General features: G+C 36.2%; 1 protein-coding gene across 1 annotated transcript in view; it reads left to right on the top strand.

Moving 5' to 3' along the window:
* TESK2 (testis associated actin remodelling kinase 2) overlaps positions 1-18492 on the top strand; it is a 63194-nt gene that overhangs the window by 28287 nt on the left and 16415 nt on the right. Inside the window, exon 5 of the mRNA XM_083359581.1 lies at positions 16095-16241. Within this exon, the coding sequence (XP_083215707.1) occupies positions 16095-16241 (147 nt within the window). The remainder of the gene's footprint in view (positions 1-16094; positions 16242-18492) is intronic.

Here is an 18492-nt window from a genome sequence, read left to right as displayed (position 1 = left end):
TTTCTAGCTACATAGCATTTCTATAAATGACTGTATATCATTACTTGTAAGTAGTAGTAATATACAGTTGCAATGCATTTTGTATCAGTCTATTATAGATTCTGTTTTTTCTGTTTTATGGATTCTTTTTTAGCCCTTCTTTTAATGGATCTTTTATTTTTATGTATGATACTGTGCAAAAATATGAATGGCTTCTTCTATTCTAAGCTCCTTACATTTGTGTTCTGTCAGAAGCCTGGCAGCCTATAATAAAAGTAGGATAAAATGCTTAATTTAGGCTTGTAAGCTGAAACTTTAGGAAGATGCTTTGAGAGTTTTTGATAAGGATCTTTATGTTCAGAAAATATTTTGGATTTGAGGATTTTCACATAATGTTAATTTGATGTTTATTCACTTATTTAATATGTATCTCATCTTATAGTTGCATACCCTTCTCTCCCCCCCCCCCGCCCCAGTTATCTATTTGTTCTGCTGCCATCATTAAATCTTCTTTCTAGTTTTCAAAATATCTAAAATAACAATACTAGGTAGAATATGGAAAAAGATATAGGTTGGAACAAGCACTTTGTTAACATAGAAACAAGGGACAAGTTCATTTATATGAAATAATTTAAAATGGGTTGACTTCTAGAAAATACCTTACTAGCCTATCAATACTAGCCTACCCTGTTACTAAAATTATTCTATCTTCCTGACCGTAGTATGTATTCTGAGGTTTGGGATTTGGGCTTCTTTGAGTTTAATCCACCTCCAAAATCCACCTCCACTTCCAACCTTCTTTTCCTGGAATATAATCTAGGAGGAGGTGTCCTGCATTGCCCTCTTTTGATTGGCTGTTCTTCCCCATTGCCTCAGCTATCCCACTCTTTTGCACAGTGAAAATATCTTTAGACACACTTTTCTCTTAGCAAACTCATTGTTTCCGAAGTAGTTAAGGACAAAGTAAAGTAGCTCTTCAATTAAGAAGCCGTCGCTCTACTAATCAATTGTAGGTTATTCTTTTGTAATATTTGTGCATATTTGTGAGTGTCAATTATAGTTAGGACTTAGTGAATGAAAATGAAATGTTAGATTTTTGTTAACCAAATATTTTTCAGTCACCATTATGGATTGCATTATTTCATCTATCAACAATGCTAAGATAACGTTTTTGGAGTTTCCAGGTAGCCTTTCATCACTCAATGCTTCATTTTAGCGAGATTGCTATGTATATAATGGTACCCATACACATGGAACATCTTGTTTGATAGGCAACCTGGTAACTCGGAGACATTTTAATTTCAATTCTTAGCTATCCTTACTAACTGAATATTGTGGGAGTTATGAATATTTATGTTATTAAGAGTTGTTTAACTTGGTCAAAGATCTCTGAACTTTGTTTTATGATTTTCTCTGTGATTTTTGCTTTTCCGTATATTTTTGCTTTGAGTTGCGTATATATTGTGGAACTAGAAGGTTCCATACTGATTTCTGCTTTGGTTTCCAGTTGCAAGGTATAGAAGTAAGAACTATGTTCTTATTTTATTTTTTGGATTATGGTTTTCTTGCATGTTAATTTTAGTACATTTTCCATGCATCTGTTCATTAATTGTAAGATGTCTTACGTGTAATATTTTCTGCAATAGGAATTTTGCATTTTACATTTGTAAAGTGAAACTTCAGCTTGTAGAACTTAACTGCCATTGGGATTCTTCTGTAGAATGTGCTAATGTCTGTCTTATTTAATGTGATAGGCCAAAACTGACAAATGGCTGTACCAGTTTGGTTTACCAAATATCCATAGACATGGCATACACTCTTGGGTTTGATATTTTTTGTAATCTGATGGTTTGCTTTGTGTGACTTACACTGTTTGTTCTCCATTCCTATCACAAAACAACTTTTTTCTTGTGATCATGACACCCTTCTTTCTATGCCAGTATATGTTTATTTTCTTTAATTTAGGAGAAATTCTAAAACCATTTTCTTCAAGATTCCTTTGATCATTATCATTTTTCTTGCCAATCTATGTCCTCTAGTAATACTGGTGCCTTGTCTAAATATGCTACCGTATTTTTCGGTGTATAAGACGACTTTTTAACCCATGAAAATCTTCTCAAAAGTTGGGGGGGTCGTCTTATAGGCCCAGTCATCTTATACGCTGGAAAATAGTACATAAATCAATCGAGCGCCCCCATTCTTGCAAAGCAACTTCAAGCCTCCTTAGTCCAGTCCCCCCTCCAACATGACTCTCCCTTCCCACCCCCAAGAGCCTCTAAGCCCCTTCCCCTCCCCCTTGCAAACACCAGACCCCGGGAGCGGCAGGAAGCCCCTCACCCTCACCCAAGCAGCATCTGAGCATAAGCAGAGCGCGCCCTGCTACCCGCTATCTCTCCCGGCAGTCTGGACAGCGGTACTTGGCGGCCTGGCGCCCCTCGCCCGCAGACCAAGCAGCGGCCCTCGCCAGCCAGCCTCGGCATGGCCGCCCCAAGCCTGGCTCTCCAGCGCATCTTCTGGGCCCGCCTGGCTGACCGCCTCCTGGGCAGGGCTTGGCTCCAGACGCGGCGGCTGCTCCGTCTGCAAATGTACTCTCAAAGCCGGATTGCGCTCGGCTGTGCAGGCTGCCGAAAGGCGGGGACTCGGAGTTCCCGCGGTGGTTGCAGCTTCTGGCGTGCCGTTTGCAGAGTCTGGCCTGGAAGAGCGCATTGTGTGAACGTAGCTCTTGCGTTTATTCCAAAGGGTGGGTGGAAGGAAAAGCCCCTTTGGGCTTCAAAAGTGAGGCTTTGCACCATCTGCACCAGACGGGGCTGAATCGGGCTTGTGTCGGACACTTGGCAACTGGCATGTAAGTATTTTCCGGCGTATAAGACAAAAAATCTTGAAAATCTTCTCAAAAGTCGGGGGTCGTCTTATACGCCGGAAAATACGGTATATTTCACAGATATTTAGGTATTTTTAACAGGACTCTTGTGTCCTGCTATGATCTTCATTAGTTTTTACTGTAATAGACCTATTGGTAAAAGTTTATCTAATCTCTGTATGTAGGACTGCATTTTTGAATAAACGTACACAGGATTTTGACTTTAAAATGTTTGAAAGTTTGTAAAAGAAGACATTAAATTCATCATGGAAGGCCCATCTCACATCATGGAATGTATATTTTCAGTCTCTCTCTCTCTCCCAAACTGAACTAAATTCCTCACCTCTAATGCTGTAATAACTGACTGGCATAATGTTTCAGCCTTTTCCATTTTACTGTTTTCCTTATTCTTTAAAGAGTGGAATTTCATTCAATGGAAAGATTTTTGGTGCAAATTAATGTTGAAGAACCTATTTGCATTGTTTGAAAAAAAAGTAAGCACTAGTGAGAAAGAAGTGTATCCTTCTTTCCTCTATCCAGTATTATCTAAAACTATTGCAATACACTTCTGAACATGTAGAAAGTGTCACTAAAGTAGAGGTTATCCTATACAAATGAATAAGAGATATAAACAGGAGTTGTTTATGAACTCCGAACAGTTGTTACAAAACCTTGCACTGTGATAAAATTATTGTCCTTGGTTGCTTCTGTAGAGTTTATTTGAAATTCTACTTTCTGTAGAATTTACCTTCAGTTCTTACACTGATTATATTATACAAGAGATCTGAAACTACAGTAATAAAAGCTTAGTATTTTGTCTAGAAGAAGATTAAGTTATCAGAAGTAATTAAAAATGCAGCTGCTAATGTACTTTACTAAAAAAAAACCTATGAAAGTCAAAAGAAAAGCTTAGTTTGAAAGGATCTGGTGCTTTTGGTTTTAACACCTCTGTATTTAGTTACTTGACTTTTTCCTCTGCCATTATCTTTTCCTATTTTTATTTACTATAAAGGTCCTAAGAGCTAGCTTCAATTTGAAAAGGATAACAGGCTATAATCATAATATGGCATATAATCCTCATTGTATTTTCAGAAGCTCTGTAAGAAAATAATTTTAGATTCTTGGCCAGAGGGAGAAAAGAGGTAGTGTTTGTAGGTGCTTTCTCTCCACCAATGGATTTGTGAGAAATGCCTCTCATAGAGCATGGCCTTTGACAGAGAAGTTTCTCTACTATAGCAAACTGATGTAGGGATTGAGGGAGAATGCTTTCAATTTCATTTGGGGAGAGATGTGTAGAACATGTAGTTTTATTACTTACAGAAGTAGCACATGCAACTTCTGATAGGGAAACGAATGACAAAATTAACTAGTTTTTTCTCTCTTCAGCTAGATGGAGGGCAAATATATATATATATATATCAGAACACACACCCCATTCAAAACACACTCCCTCCCAATCAGAACACACCTAATCCCCCACCCAATCAGAGCACACCTCCACCCACAGAACACACCCCCTCTGGCAGTTTAAAAAAAGAGGAACAAACAGTCACTACCACATGCTTCTCCCAGAAGAAGGAAGCTGAAGCCAACAGCCTGATGATGACGGATGGGATTTCGTCGAAACGTTGCTTTTACACCTTCAATTCTACGTGGGGAAAAAACCCGAATAACCAAAGATCCACATACAAACACCCGTTTAGAATGCACTTGCTTGGTCCCAGACATGGGACAAATCTTATTTCCTGTTTCAGCCTAGCCCAAGGCCATCTACAGGCAGTAGCCACAGCAGTGGCAGCTCATATTTGTGTAATTTTTTTGGCTTGCTAACAAAGAATAAAGGGAGACAGATATGATCATTTCAAACTTATTTGTTCTCATCAGTCAGCCATACCCTTCTGAGATTCGAACCTGGGCCGACTGCGTCTTAAGCAGTTGTTTTAACCCCTAGGCCACAGGCTCTCTCTCTCTCTCTTTGTTAGCTGAGAAGCAAGGGAGATATGTGTTAAATCTTTGTTAAGTATTTAGAATGCACTTGCTTGGTCCCAGACACGGGACAAATCTTATTTCCTGTTTCAGCCTAGCCTAAGGCCATCTACAGGCAGTAGCCACAGCAGTGGCAGCTCATATTTGTGTAATTTTTTTTTGGCTTGCTAACAAAGAATAAAGGGAGACAGATATGATCATTTCAAACTTATTTGTTCTCATCAGTCATACATACATACATACATACATACATACATAATGAAATGATTTTATTACACTTATTTTAATCCTTGTAGCACCATTGCAATGAATGTGGGAATTGTGAGGCGAAAGAAAGTGGCAAAGTTTTCCTGAAATATTGGATATAGAAACAGTAAACAATGTGAGAGTGGGAGGCCCTATTTAACAGAGAAACATTCTGAGCACTGGTGAAAGTTGCTTTGACAGAGCTGGGAGTTGTGGATAGGCTGTCTCTTTTAACACAGGCCTCCCTTTAGAATCAAGTGATTTGTCGGAAGATACATACTGCTTAGTTGGCACTGGATCAAGGAAAAATCTGTCCCATGTTTACCAGTAATAAAAGAAATATTTATTGTTGTATGAGAATACTTTTGTTCAAAACAAAAGAAGACATGGTGTAGTTTTAAAAAAAAACAGTATTATTTTTGGCTTGGATACTGTCTCCAAATGATTCAGATACTTTAGTAGCGAACTCTCTTGAGATCCTAATGCATATTTCATGAAATTATTTTTAGTAACTGTCATGGCCTTTTGAAAAAAAAATGAACAGAGTTTACCACTCTTCCCGCACAATAGAAGATATTACTGATATGTGATGGTCTTTTTCTTATTCAGGATTTATCTGTTAAATGTACACGTGGGCATTTGATTTAAGAAAAGAAAATAAACGACATAATTTTCACAAAAGCACTGTTGGAAGGGTTTGTCATATTTCTCACAATAAACTAGTAAGCTCTGAACCTCTGATTCCTGAGGAAGGCATCACAGAGCTTTAAATGGTAAAGATCTTCCTCTCCTCTGGCACTGAGGTTTTTGGATGAGGATGAGAAGTTGTGGGGAGGTGGGAAAAGGAAAGGAAGAGAGATTAGACATGAACAATTAAGAAATAGACGGAGTGATAACTGGTATCTTATTTTCTAAATGAAAGCTATCCTGAATGGCATTTTTTAAAAGAGATTCTGCCTTGAAAATCCTCCATAGTACTTTTGGCCATCTCATATTCTTAACATATCCAAAGCACAATGGGCCAGCCAAGGAACTAATTTAAACGAATCCATGAGTTTGTTTAAGTCAGTGGACTTTTTAGATTGTTTTAAAAATGGACTTCTGTGCTATATTATGAGCTGAAAGTTTGAAACTGTTTCTGTCCAGGAGATATTAGCTATGTTCATTCAATGTACCCAACTGAATAGCTTCTTGACCTAATTTAATTTTCCAATATAAAATTGTTTTATTGCAGTTAGAGGAATTATTGAGTAACTTGTGCTATATACCTAAAACATTCCACTAAAATTGTGTACTGAATAAGTTTTATTTAATTGCTTCACAATGTACCAAAGGCATATCCTACCTAACTTCTAGAGATGATTTCATATTTAGGAAGAGCTTCAGATTTTATCTGTACTGTACAATACATCCTATAGATTAGTCTGGCAGCAACCATTGCAAAAACAAGAGCCTGCAATTCATTCCATAAATTATAGCAAAGAGGAGTAGACATGGTGATAATGTTTCCTGCTTCTTTTAAAAAAGCTGGGAAGATGTTGGTCATCAAAGATTGCTTCCCCTATAACAGAGTTCTACAACCTTTCCAGGTTGGCAGCCCAGAGGGGGAGAAAGAGGGGATGGTTTTGTGGGAGGGGCAAGCGTGCATGTGCACATGCATGAACAACCATTGCTCGTGTGAGTGGGGCCAAGAGCACCCGTGACACTCCTGCAAGTGAGGTCCCAAGTGCTAGCACCACTCACACAAGTGGGCCATGAGCTTCTGTGACGCTCACGTGAGTGAGGCCACGAGTGCCTGTGACACCTGCATGACTGGGGCCCTAAGTGCCCACGGCACTTGTGTGCACCAGCCAGCCACTTACACCACCCGTTGCAAATAGGCCATGGACCGGTGGTGGGCCATGGCGTACAGGTTGTGGACTCCTGCCCTATAATTAGAATTTTTAGGGAAATTTACAATAACTAGAGTCAAGGGACTATGAATTCTACCATACCTATAAAATTAAATATGTGGACTATATGTCCCCATTTTTTTTGCAGGATGTAACGTTACAATTTGTGAATGGCCTGTCACTCAATAATCACGTCACCCCTGAAAAACGTGGTAATTCGTGTTCCTTGCCTCTGTAAAGATGCAAGGTGAAGACAGATGGATACATTTGGGGATCATCTTATTGGGTAGAATGCTTACTGCATCCCTTGTCTCCCTACTTTGTTTTCATCATCCCTAGTCATGGAAAAGTCCAGGAATGCTGCTTTGCCAGCATAAAACTCTCAGCTATGTGAAATACACTCCATCAACAAAGCTGATTTGGCAGGATAAGCTTTTCTAGCTTTTTAGTGAGCTTGTTAATTGGTTCACAATGAATTCTTCCCTTGAAAGAGTCCCGTGACTGTCCGGTGCCTCCACAACACCTCTGCACAATACCTGTTAGTGGAGCCTCTGAGAGGGAATGTTTAATAAGGTTCCATATAGATAGATAAAAAGGCAAATGCCTGTTAGGGGAAGGAGGTGGTAACTTCATAAATGTCATGCATATAAAACATGAAATGGTGAGCAAAGTTTGCTTTCACTGTGAAAGGGAATGGGGCTTCTACACATTGATTAGTTGCATTTGGATGTATTTTTGCATTCAGCTGTTGGATAATTTAGTCTGAAAAATAATTGGATGAAAGTATTGTTCATGAACTGCATTGTCACAGAAAATAGGGAAGTGTGATTCACAGTTGATGAGGATTGCAGAAAGCAAAATATGTATAGTGGTGATGAAATTATTTGCAGATCAAATGGGTTGCAGTGAAGCAAGCTGTTTTGTAGCTTCACCTCCATTATGAGTCATTTAAGATGTAATATTAAGTTATTACCTGTGGAAGAATATCCCAACAAACCATTTCTCCTCCTCCCCTCTTTTTACTTGGAGTTTTTCCTCAATTTCTAGTTTTCGCTAATCTACCAAGCCACAGTTTGAGAACATGGAGTGAAATGGCTTTGTGAATCATAATTTGGTAATGAGTACTAAGTATTGTATGTAATGACACAGTATAGTTAATAAACAGCAAGTTGAGGATAATTGTATGAAAAGCATGCAAGATCTCAAGAGTCTTGGTTGCCGGTTGTGATGCTAATGCTTCTTAACTGAGTCATAGTCTATTCAGATTCTCCCGATTGCTCAAAAGATGGATTTTATCTTCTTCCAGTAATATAGTGAACAACAGTAATTTTTTTTCTAAAAATAATAATCTTTAATCTGCCTAATGTTTTATTTGTGTATTTGATTTAAAATAATATGACATATTTGGACATTTTAGCCACCCAGACTCATTAGTGACTAGATGGCCTCAAATATTGAAATTAAAAAATAAACATATACATAAATACTATGTATTCCAACTGCAATCTAATTTTCTTCTATGTAAGTAAGGTTTTTGTTAAAAGTGAAAAGTCTACAAGCTTCATACAGTACTTTGAAAACTTTATATTCCCTGTTTTGCAACTTTGAACATTCACTGTGTTTTATGTTTTATTACTTATGAGTAAGTCAGCCCATAGAGTGAATCCACCCATATTATTTTAACACTGTTGTTATGTTGGAAGTGTGCATGTCTCTTAGAGTTCTGGTAATATAGGCTGTCACATGATTAGTATTGGTATGCCATTTAGGATACTTTCAAAACACTCAAATGTCAATTTCAATAGGACTCTGCCCATTATTTTAGCATGAATTAGATGGCTGATGTTTGAAGGATTAACACATAAGAACATCTCATAAGAATGTACAAGTGCTCAAAAGCCTAGCAATTAAAATGTGTACTTATAATTCTGTGTACCTATATTAGTTAAATAAATAATGGTTGAAATAAGTCTGTATTTCACACTGTTGGATACTGTGATTCCTTTCAATAATGGAAATGCATAAACCATCCTTAATATGAATTAAGTGCCAGGTATCTAAACATTTAGGATGGTGGCATCTCTCTCTATAGCTGCAAAACATGTGTCATTATTCCTGTAGAAATGATTATTGACTTCTTTCCTAATATATTGATTTATCTTATGCACATGATGTTTCCTTGATGCAATGCCATACATAATAGGAATCTTGTGGAGAAAATTAAGAGGCCAAGCCTCTTAATTGGTAGGATTCAGATATGTGAACAACCGGTTCTCTGTGTGAATGCCGCTTCCAGAAGTCCATTCTATGCTGGGCAACAAAAAACTAGCTACCGGTTCTGCCAAAGTGGTGCGAACCGGCTGAATCCCACCACTGGTTTATATGCTGCCTCAATCCTACTAGGATAACAAAAGAGTTATAAGTCTACTGCATTTCAAACAAAAATTGCCTTTTGGAGTGTTAATTTTTAATACCGCATTCTTTCCTAAAATAAAACTCATTAAGCCAATGTACTGCAACTGTTTAAGCATAAACAATAGAACAGCACAATAGAAATGTTTTTATTAGTGTTTCATTAAGCAATAGGGAGCAACACCCCTCTGACAAAGAAAATATGGTATCATGGCTTAGTTTAAATAAAGATCTTGCTAAGTATGGGTTTTCCCCCTTTAAGTTTTCATAGTCTAGGCATGAATATGTGAGTTATGTAGACTTGATTTTGGAACCAAGAATAAATTTTCTCAACTACTCCCTGTTATAGGAAAATATATATAATATAGATCTTAAATGTTAAGATCCAAATTAATATGTTGCGACATATGAGTACGTAAAGGTATAAAGCATGGCTCTCCAATTATTTCATTTTTCCTTTTGTCTCAGGCAGTGAGCTCACCAAAATTGGCGCAGATATAGTTGGATAGGCTTAAAGCTTCTCAAAGATAATCAATATGTAATCAAATGGTTGGGCAGAAAATGTACTGTAAAGACAGTTCAAAGTCAGTCAAGCATATACTCAAAGTTTCAGACTGATGTGGGCAAAAGTCAGAATACAAACTGAGTCAGAGTCCAAAAAATCAGTCCAGAAGTCCAGGGCAAGATTCAAGATAGGAAGTCACAGGTCGTATGTAAGATATTGAGCTGATAATGGGATGATTTTCTAACTGAAGACTATACAAAAGACTTCTAGCTTTTGTCTCCAAGCCCCAACTGATACATACATAATTTAGACTACAGAGTTTTCAAATGGGGGTTCCTGAGTAGGGCATTATTCCCAAGAAACCATTCCTCATATTTTTGTGCTTTTCCACCTTTGAGATTTTACTTGTTGATACTGTTCCCCAAATTTGGAAATTCTGAACAATCTCAGGATATAGGTCAGAGTCTATGGCTGTAAGTTTCCATGCTTTTTGGGTTAAGTCATCTTGTTCTATGTCCTTCTTATAATCTGTCTTTTTTATTATTTAAAAACTGTTAAATCAGGTTTTTTTGTTCAGTACAATATCTTTGGCTCCTTGTCCAGCACAATATTTCTTTTTCTTCTCTACCATCATCTATTTTGTCAATAAATTTATCAACAGTGGCAGAATCTTTAAGATTAATTTTTGAGCCATTTGATCCCATTTCTCTAGTCATCCATTGTACTGTTCACTTCTGGCACCTTCTAGTGATCAATTTTCAAATTTCCATCTTGTTTACATGCCAATAGTAAAACATAACTTCTTTCCCACGGGGAAAATTCTTATATTTCCTTAATCCATTTATAATAAATTCATCTGGACCATTCATCCATAATTAATTTTTCAAAAACAATGTTCAATTCTCCTTTTGCTATTAACTCCTTAACAGAAAATTTATAATTTTTTATAAATCTTAAAATCATATTTAAAACTTTGTTCGCAAAAGGTTGAAAGAAAATCTCACCCGCTGAAAACCTAAAAGTTTCTTAATATTTTGAAAAGTAGTTTTAAAAAGTTCAGTAATTAAGAAATGAGAATCAGCAGAACTTTGACTCCAAAACAGCTGTAAGTTCCAATAGAATCTCTCAACTGCTCCACCAGCCAATCACAAAACATCTTTTTCTAGGGTTTACTCATGAGAAGTAAATGGAGGACATGTAGATGATCTTGAGACCTTTCTTTATTTCAGAAAGATTTTTCATTGCTCCAGACTCTGCATCCAGATCTACATAAATCTCTCAAAAGATTATGGAAGAAAATGTCAAAATATTTGGTTGTGCTAAGTCATATCTACTGACCCAGAAATCAGTGTTCTTGGCCTTCAGTCCATTTTTTTTTTTGTTTTTGCAGTAATTTTATTAAAGTTTGCAAATAAAATACAAAGGCTAATACGAACTAAAATTAAAAGAATAAGAAAAAAGTGTAGAACAGAGAAAAATAGAAAAAAATAAAAATATAATTAAGAAAAATAATAATAAATGACTTCCCTCTTCATCGCAATAAATACAAACAACTTTAATAATGTATTACTTCTCTTAAAATTCAACAAAAGATCTTTTCCTGATATTTATTCTCTTACCTATAAAGCTTAGAAGCTTCATCATACAGTCCTAGTCACCAATAGTCCACTAAGGGTTATCAGAGATAACAAATCTATTTTAATCTTGATCAGATAAACTGACTTTATCATCTTAATCTTTAATCCCTTCAAATAAATTTTGTATTTAAAACTTACTTCACTAAGGATTGAAGGAAATTCACCTGGGGCTATAAAAATATCATTCTGAAAGATCTTAATATCTGAAAAGCAATTAACAAACCTGTCAGGACCCACCCCAAACCACGTCTTAGGAAGACAAAAACTCTTGGAGTCAGGTTTTTAGTCCAAAAGAAATCTTTACTATGACATGCTTGGTTGTAGGAAATGAGACAGGGCTTAATGGTTCCACAATGTAAATTCTTATAAAGAGTTCCCCCCTTAATCCCCATTTGGTCAGTCCCCCCATCCTTCCTCTCGTATCATCCACCTCGTGGGAAAAAGGAAGTTAGGACCCTTTTGTTTATTGCTGTCTTCCGTGACACAAGCCAGATGCTAGCCCCCCCTTTTGTTTCCCCAGTTCAAAAGGCTTCTCCTTTCCTTTGAAATGCCTATTGCCGGTTCAATACACATCTATCCTCTTCTCTTCGGGAGATGGCAGAATCCATGGGATATGTTTGAAACATTCCATTTATGAATATGATATAAATGGATTCTGACAAAACCATTTCCAAAAGTGATTAGAAAAGGAAGCACGCAGCTCAGTTCCATAAAGGCTCTGGCTGTAGTTTGGGCAGAAATGGCATTCCCTCATCTTCCAGAGCCAAAGACTGGTATCTTACGATCTCTGTGTGAAGAAAAACTGTATGGAGCACTTTGGGCGATCCTCTGACCTTTTCTTGTCCAGAGACGTATTTAGAAGAGCCAGTCTACTTGCTGGCTCTTCGTTCCACCATGGTCACTTCTACTTTTAAAGGAGCCATTCTCAGTTTGCTGTTTCTTCCCCATATTTACATCTGGGCCGTAAATATGTGATTATCTTTCATTTAAGGGTTTTGATTAGGGAGAATTATGAAAGGTAAAATAAATTGTAAGACTTTGTGGATATGAGAAAGATTTGAAAAAAAAAATCTAAGACCCACCATATGACAACAAAGTCACAGAGGATGCAAAATCTTGCCGCACAGATCTGGTATCTATGGAAAACATAAACGAGTTCTCTGCTTCTCCAGATTACTTTTTTCCCCCCTGGGTCGTATAATATGTTCTCTGTGCAATTGCCTTTTTCACCTGCTAATTGCTCTGAGATTAGATTAAGTTAGTGTTACAAGGAACAAAGTTCTTGAAACAAAGTAGCCAATTATTATGAAACTGGATATAGCTGCATTATTAAAGTTTTTGAATAGTGGTAAGTCTTCACTTATCTCTGAACTGTAGTTTAATATGATACTAAATAGCTGTGAGTTACTTATACATATGCCCTCTTTCCACTCTCCATAGCATGGTTTCAGGTTGTCAGCATCTATCTTTAAAATAGGAGTCCCTAGTATATTCCAAATGGGATGCAGAGCTTATTCTGCTTAGATGAACAATGATTGTTCAAATTACAGATCAGTTTTCCTCAGTTGGGACATAACAATGGAATAGTAGTAGTTTGTAAATTGCATCTTGTTCTAAATTTTTATTTCCCATAACAATGGAGAATATGGTCATGGAAACCCTATGTATATTTTGTGTTATGAAACGTTGCAAGACAACCAAAACAGGCACCATATGAAGAAATAGTCACAGCAGTACCCAAACTATAAACAATCTCTTCAGGGGTTATGTTTGTGTTGAGCGAGGAATACCATAAACTAATAATTATGTTATTAAATAGGTATCTCATAGTGCAAATCGTTTGAAAATGTGCTTCTCAAAAGGATTAGCACCACTGGATTTCTAGTGCCATTTTAGATAAGTTGTCAAGATGTACTGTATGTAAGGATTAATGATATTAATAGTTGTAGAGTTTCTACAAAACCAATAGAGGAGCATTCCTTAACACCAGGTCAGGGTCTATAATGGGCCATCTGAAGTCTGTTCCATAACCATATATAAAGTTAGATTAAAATGGACAATCTATTGCACTCAGAAATATCTGGAGCCAAGATACTACTACATACAGAGCCTTGGAGGCTATTTGTTTATTTAAACAATTATAGACTGCCCAAATCCTGAACAGTTTATAATTAAAAGGTTTTTTTTATAATGTACAACATTCAGAAAAACATGAGCACCCCTAGAAACAACGTGAACTGAAAAAAATCCATCCATTGTGGACTCAATCTTTGCTCTTCCCCAGAGACTGGGAAAATAACCAGTTTTTTAATAGGTGAGAGTGAAAGTTCATTTTTAGTAGGTTCTTGAACACCTTCAGGCTGAGAGCCATCCAGATCTCTGAACAGATTACTCATCCTCTTGCCTTGCAAATATATTGGATTTCAGTTTCAGTATATTTTATTATCCTGCAGAGTCAAAGTTCTCTTATTATAAATACATTGGTTGGCTGTTTAATAACTACCGGTATTCTGATTGATTTATTGACTAGACTTGTATCCTGCCACAATCAAATAATCCTTAGTGACTTACAGAGTAGTGTACAGTATAATAATTAAACATCTACAGTGAACACTAATCAGTACAGCCCAACACAACAAATAAAACCATACAATTCATTGGTATATTAGCTTGTTATAGTTTGTACTATATTCAAATTTGACAAGATGCTCTTGAACATTCTGCCATGTTCTCAGCTCATTTCTGCATTTTGGAAAATGAAATCAAACAGGATTTTTTAAAGAAAAATGCTTGCTAAAATGCTAAGAAATTTTGTAAGGAACATTGAGAAGTTATTTAGATACATAAATTTTTAGTGTGGATCACTTTAATTACCTTCTTCCACATCCATAAAATGTCCAAAGTCCAGTCATAAAGTTAAAGCATTAACTCAAGGGTGATCTTTATCAAAACAATTTGGGAAAACTTATGTATCAGTTGCTTCCGTGGGCCAGAAAGCTTAGGAACGGAGAGCCTATTATGTCTAGAATTCCACCCTTCAGAAACTCACATTCAAAATAAGATGAGGATATTTAGTGTATATTATAATATACACTAAATATGAGGACCCAGATTGTTGGGGGCAATAAGCTGACTTTGTAATAATGCCGCTTTGGGGGGGGGGTGAAAGCCCTAATAAGCAGGCATATACATAGAATGAAGGCTACTGCTAAGCACATTGGTTTGTGCTTAAATTGTAAGCCGCCCTGAGTCTTCGGAGAATGGCGGGATATAAATGGGATTAAAATAAAATAAAATAAAATAATAATATCATAATAGACCACTAAAGTTCTGTATCTTTGCCTGCTGCTACGTAGAGAATCCAGGCAGAGAAACCTGAAAGAGGTCTGTGATAAAACAGTTTGACCAACTCGTGTTTTCCTATTCATTGGGTGTTCAGCAGCAGAACTTTCAACCCATTGACTATTGTCAAACTCACAGGTTTTTTTTAATTTATTGTTTTATCATAGAGAATAAATTACAAAACAGAACAATAAAACAAACCAACAAAATGAAACAAAACAAAAGCATACATTCAACCCTAACAATAAGGAAAAAAAAATAGTGTACAAACCAAGAAGGAAAAGCGGTCAATTAAATTTAGCATTTAACATGTAGGATCCACCTTGGCTGGGTGCTGAAAGAAAAGAAAAAGCGGTAAATTCTCCTCCCCTTTTACAACAGGTTTTTGAATTAGGAAACACTTTGCAAGCATTCAACTTAATCCTGTTGGGCATTTTGAAAAGCCATAATTATGGCATTTGGCAGATAGTAAAATTTGGCAGGTAGTAAAATTCACCTGAGTAATAGGATCTAGTTTTATTCCTCTCTTTAGTTTGAACTTGAGAAGTGCAGTAATTAAAATAATTGCAATTATAGTTATTATCCTTAGTTGCTCATCTATTTTGCTTCAGTTAACATTATCAGAAATAATTTCCCATGTTAGTGTAACCCTTACATCAGCGATCCCAAATTATAAATTCTCTTTGCAATTCCCCTTTCACCCACAGTTTACAAAATTGTATAGTTCTTAATCATAACATTTATAAGTGAGATAGAGGAAAACAAATTATTATACAAATATAAGGGAGAAAAAGGCTTTAAATCTCATCACCTTTGTTGGTAAATAGTAACTATAATTATGAAAATCCAGGATACTATGTTATAAATTTCTACTTTTACTTGCCTGTTGTTCTTAAACTTACATTGTTTATTTTTATGAGCACTTTAAGGAATTAGGCAGAGTAAGAATCAAAATTAAAAATTACTGTATCTTCTTTAAGTGCTTAATCTTATCTTTATAATATAGAATTATAATTTTTGCTTGACTAGAGGAGCTAATCACAGTGTATTAATTCAGTAACTGTGTATTGGATTACAATAGGATATTTAAATTCAGTTACACTAATTTGTTAGTGTACTAGACAAAGAAGAGCTCTTCACTAAACCCAGCTCCATTTTGAAATGTACCATCTTTTCTCACCAGTATTTTTTTTTATTTGAACTACATTTTTAATCACAGCTTTGTTTTTTTACAGTACATCAACTGTGGTAACCTGGAACAATTGTTAGATAGTAATCACCACTTGTCCTGGACAGTGCGAGTAAAGCTGGCACTGGATATTGCTCTTGGACTCAGCTATCTTCATTATAAAGGAATTTTCCACAGAGATTTGACTTCCAAGGTAATGTTCTTCAGTTTGATTGTATTTGCTGGCAGCAAATTTCTTGGAATTCTTTTGATCTCTTTATCCCTTCTCAAAGCTGTATTGTCTTATTATCAGATGAAAGCAAACTGCAACTGTGAGTTAAGAATTATATTTCCAGGAAAATAAATGTAAAATTAACTTATTTGGTGCAATGTTCTTATAGCTTTCTAACTTCTGTAACACTCTAGGGCAGGGGTGTCAAACTTCGACCCGCGGGCCGGACGCGTCACCAGGAAACCGCGCCCACCCCTTTGCCGGCAATGGAGAAAAAGCTCCAATACGTTGCGCGACATCATGTGACATCGCGAGTTTGACATGTCTGCTCTAGGGCTAATCTGTTGGTATAAAACATAATACTTTATTAAAAATGAGTAGTGGTGTTGCTTTCAAACTGTGCTTCAAATATACATATTTAAAATATACCTATTTTTTTTAATGAAGTTAGTCACTTGTGTATATGCCAGAACTGTAAATGAGAATCTGGAATATCTATATACTACTAAAATTCTCATGACCTTTACCTGGGTGAATTGGTGCATCATAGGATGACAATTTTTGAACCAAGGCTGGGCTAACTTACAGAATGTGCCTACATTAGGGATCCGTAACTCCAGAGAAAATGCAACTAGGAAATGTTGTGGTTGCTTCAGTACCGCTGGCTGCTACTGAGCTGTTGCTATGATTGCCTGATCTTCATTTTCAAAGTTCCATTCTGTAACAGTTTCTCTGCTACTCTTGCAATCCCTTGTTCCCGCCCTACCGAGCAGCAAAAAATTGACTCTTCATGTAGATTTTAAAGAAGCAACTTTAAGGTGCATGAAGAAAGGCCTGGATATTCGTATTGCTTTACATTCCCCTTCTCTGACATACAATATGCCCGTATTCTATTCCTACACAATTAACGCTGGGATTTCTTTACAATTGTTTTGCAAATATTGTCATACTAATAAAATTGCATAGTGTACATGTGTATGTTAAAGTCACTTCCCAACAGTACGTAGCAAAAGAACACAATTGCCTATAACTCCTAGAGCTTTGGATTAAACTAACCAAGAATTTAAGAAATCACTGTTCCTTTTATGATAAATATCTTTTTCACAAATTCTAAATATGGTTCTTTACTGAACCTTAATAAAATAGTACTTTAAATAATTCCTTTGTAATATTTACAAATCAAACAACAGTCTTATGTGCTAATGGAGAGAGGGAAACAAATGACTATCATTAAATCATTGAAGCTACCCACAAAAAGCTAGTTTCAAGTGTGGATTTTTACAATGTTTTTAACATTGCATTATGATCAATGTTATTCCTTTAGGATTTATGTACATTTTGCAGTGAACAAATATTCAATTTCAAATAAACTAAATGAATACATTTGTTTAATTAGAAATAACAATAGTCATAGATGAAAAGATCCAAAGTGCATTGGGTAAGCACAGTTCAGGTGGCTTTATGTACAGTTAGAAATCCAAATTTAGCTGTATATTCTAAAATTCATTTAGGTGTGAATTAATATTTAGAATTAAAATCTTTGTGCATGAAAAAACATGCTGAAGTTTTGATAGTATAATGCCAGTTTGGTCTTGTGGTTAAGGCCAGTTGGGTGACTTTGGGCCAGTCACTCACTCCCTCTCAGTCCAATTCTCCTCACAGAGTGGTTTTTTGGGGAAAATAGGATGAGGAAAGAATATTAGGTATGCACACTGCCTTGAGTTACTTGTAAAAGTAATGAAAGCGGGATACAAATAAATGAAATGTATTTTCCCAACTTCATTGTTTATTCTTTAAATTGTTCATGATCAATATTGTTAATATCACAAGATGCCTTCAACCTATTCTGATATTCATTCTTGCTTACTCTTAACAGATATGTATTTATATGCTATGCACAATATTCAGTACAGTTGGAGCAGAAATTATTTAATTGGCGAGAAATAAAGAACAGTACTATACCATGTAGATAGGTCCTCAACCTATGTAAATATTTTGAGATCTGGTTGTAGGCACTTGGTGAAATGTCTGTCACATGAAGGTTGCCTTCACCAAATAGCCATTGTAGAAGGAAAGGTCAAATAGTAGGCTTACTTTTTGAGCCATGATGGAACAGTGCTTAGGCTACTTTTGCTCACTGCTGGCTGCCAGGAGTTTGGCAGTTGAGTTGTCACCAGCCCAAGGTTGACTCAGCCTTCCATCCTTCTAAGGTCAGTAAAAGAACCCAAATTGT

Source organism: Vipera ursinii (genome assembly GCF_947247035.1).
Source record: "Vipera ursinii genome assembly, chromosome: 3".
Taxonomy (NCBI): domain Eukaryota; kingdom Metazoa; phylum Chordata; class Lepidosauria; order Squamata; family Viperidae; genus Vipera; species Vipera ursinii.
The sequence above is the reverse complement of the archived record's forward strand: the minus strand, read 5'-3'. Positions and strand labels throughout refer to the sequence as shown.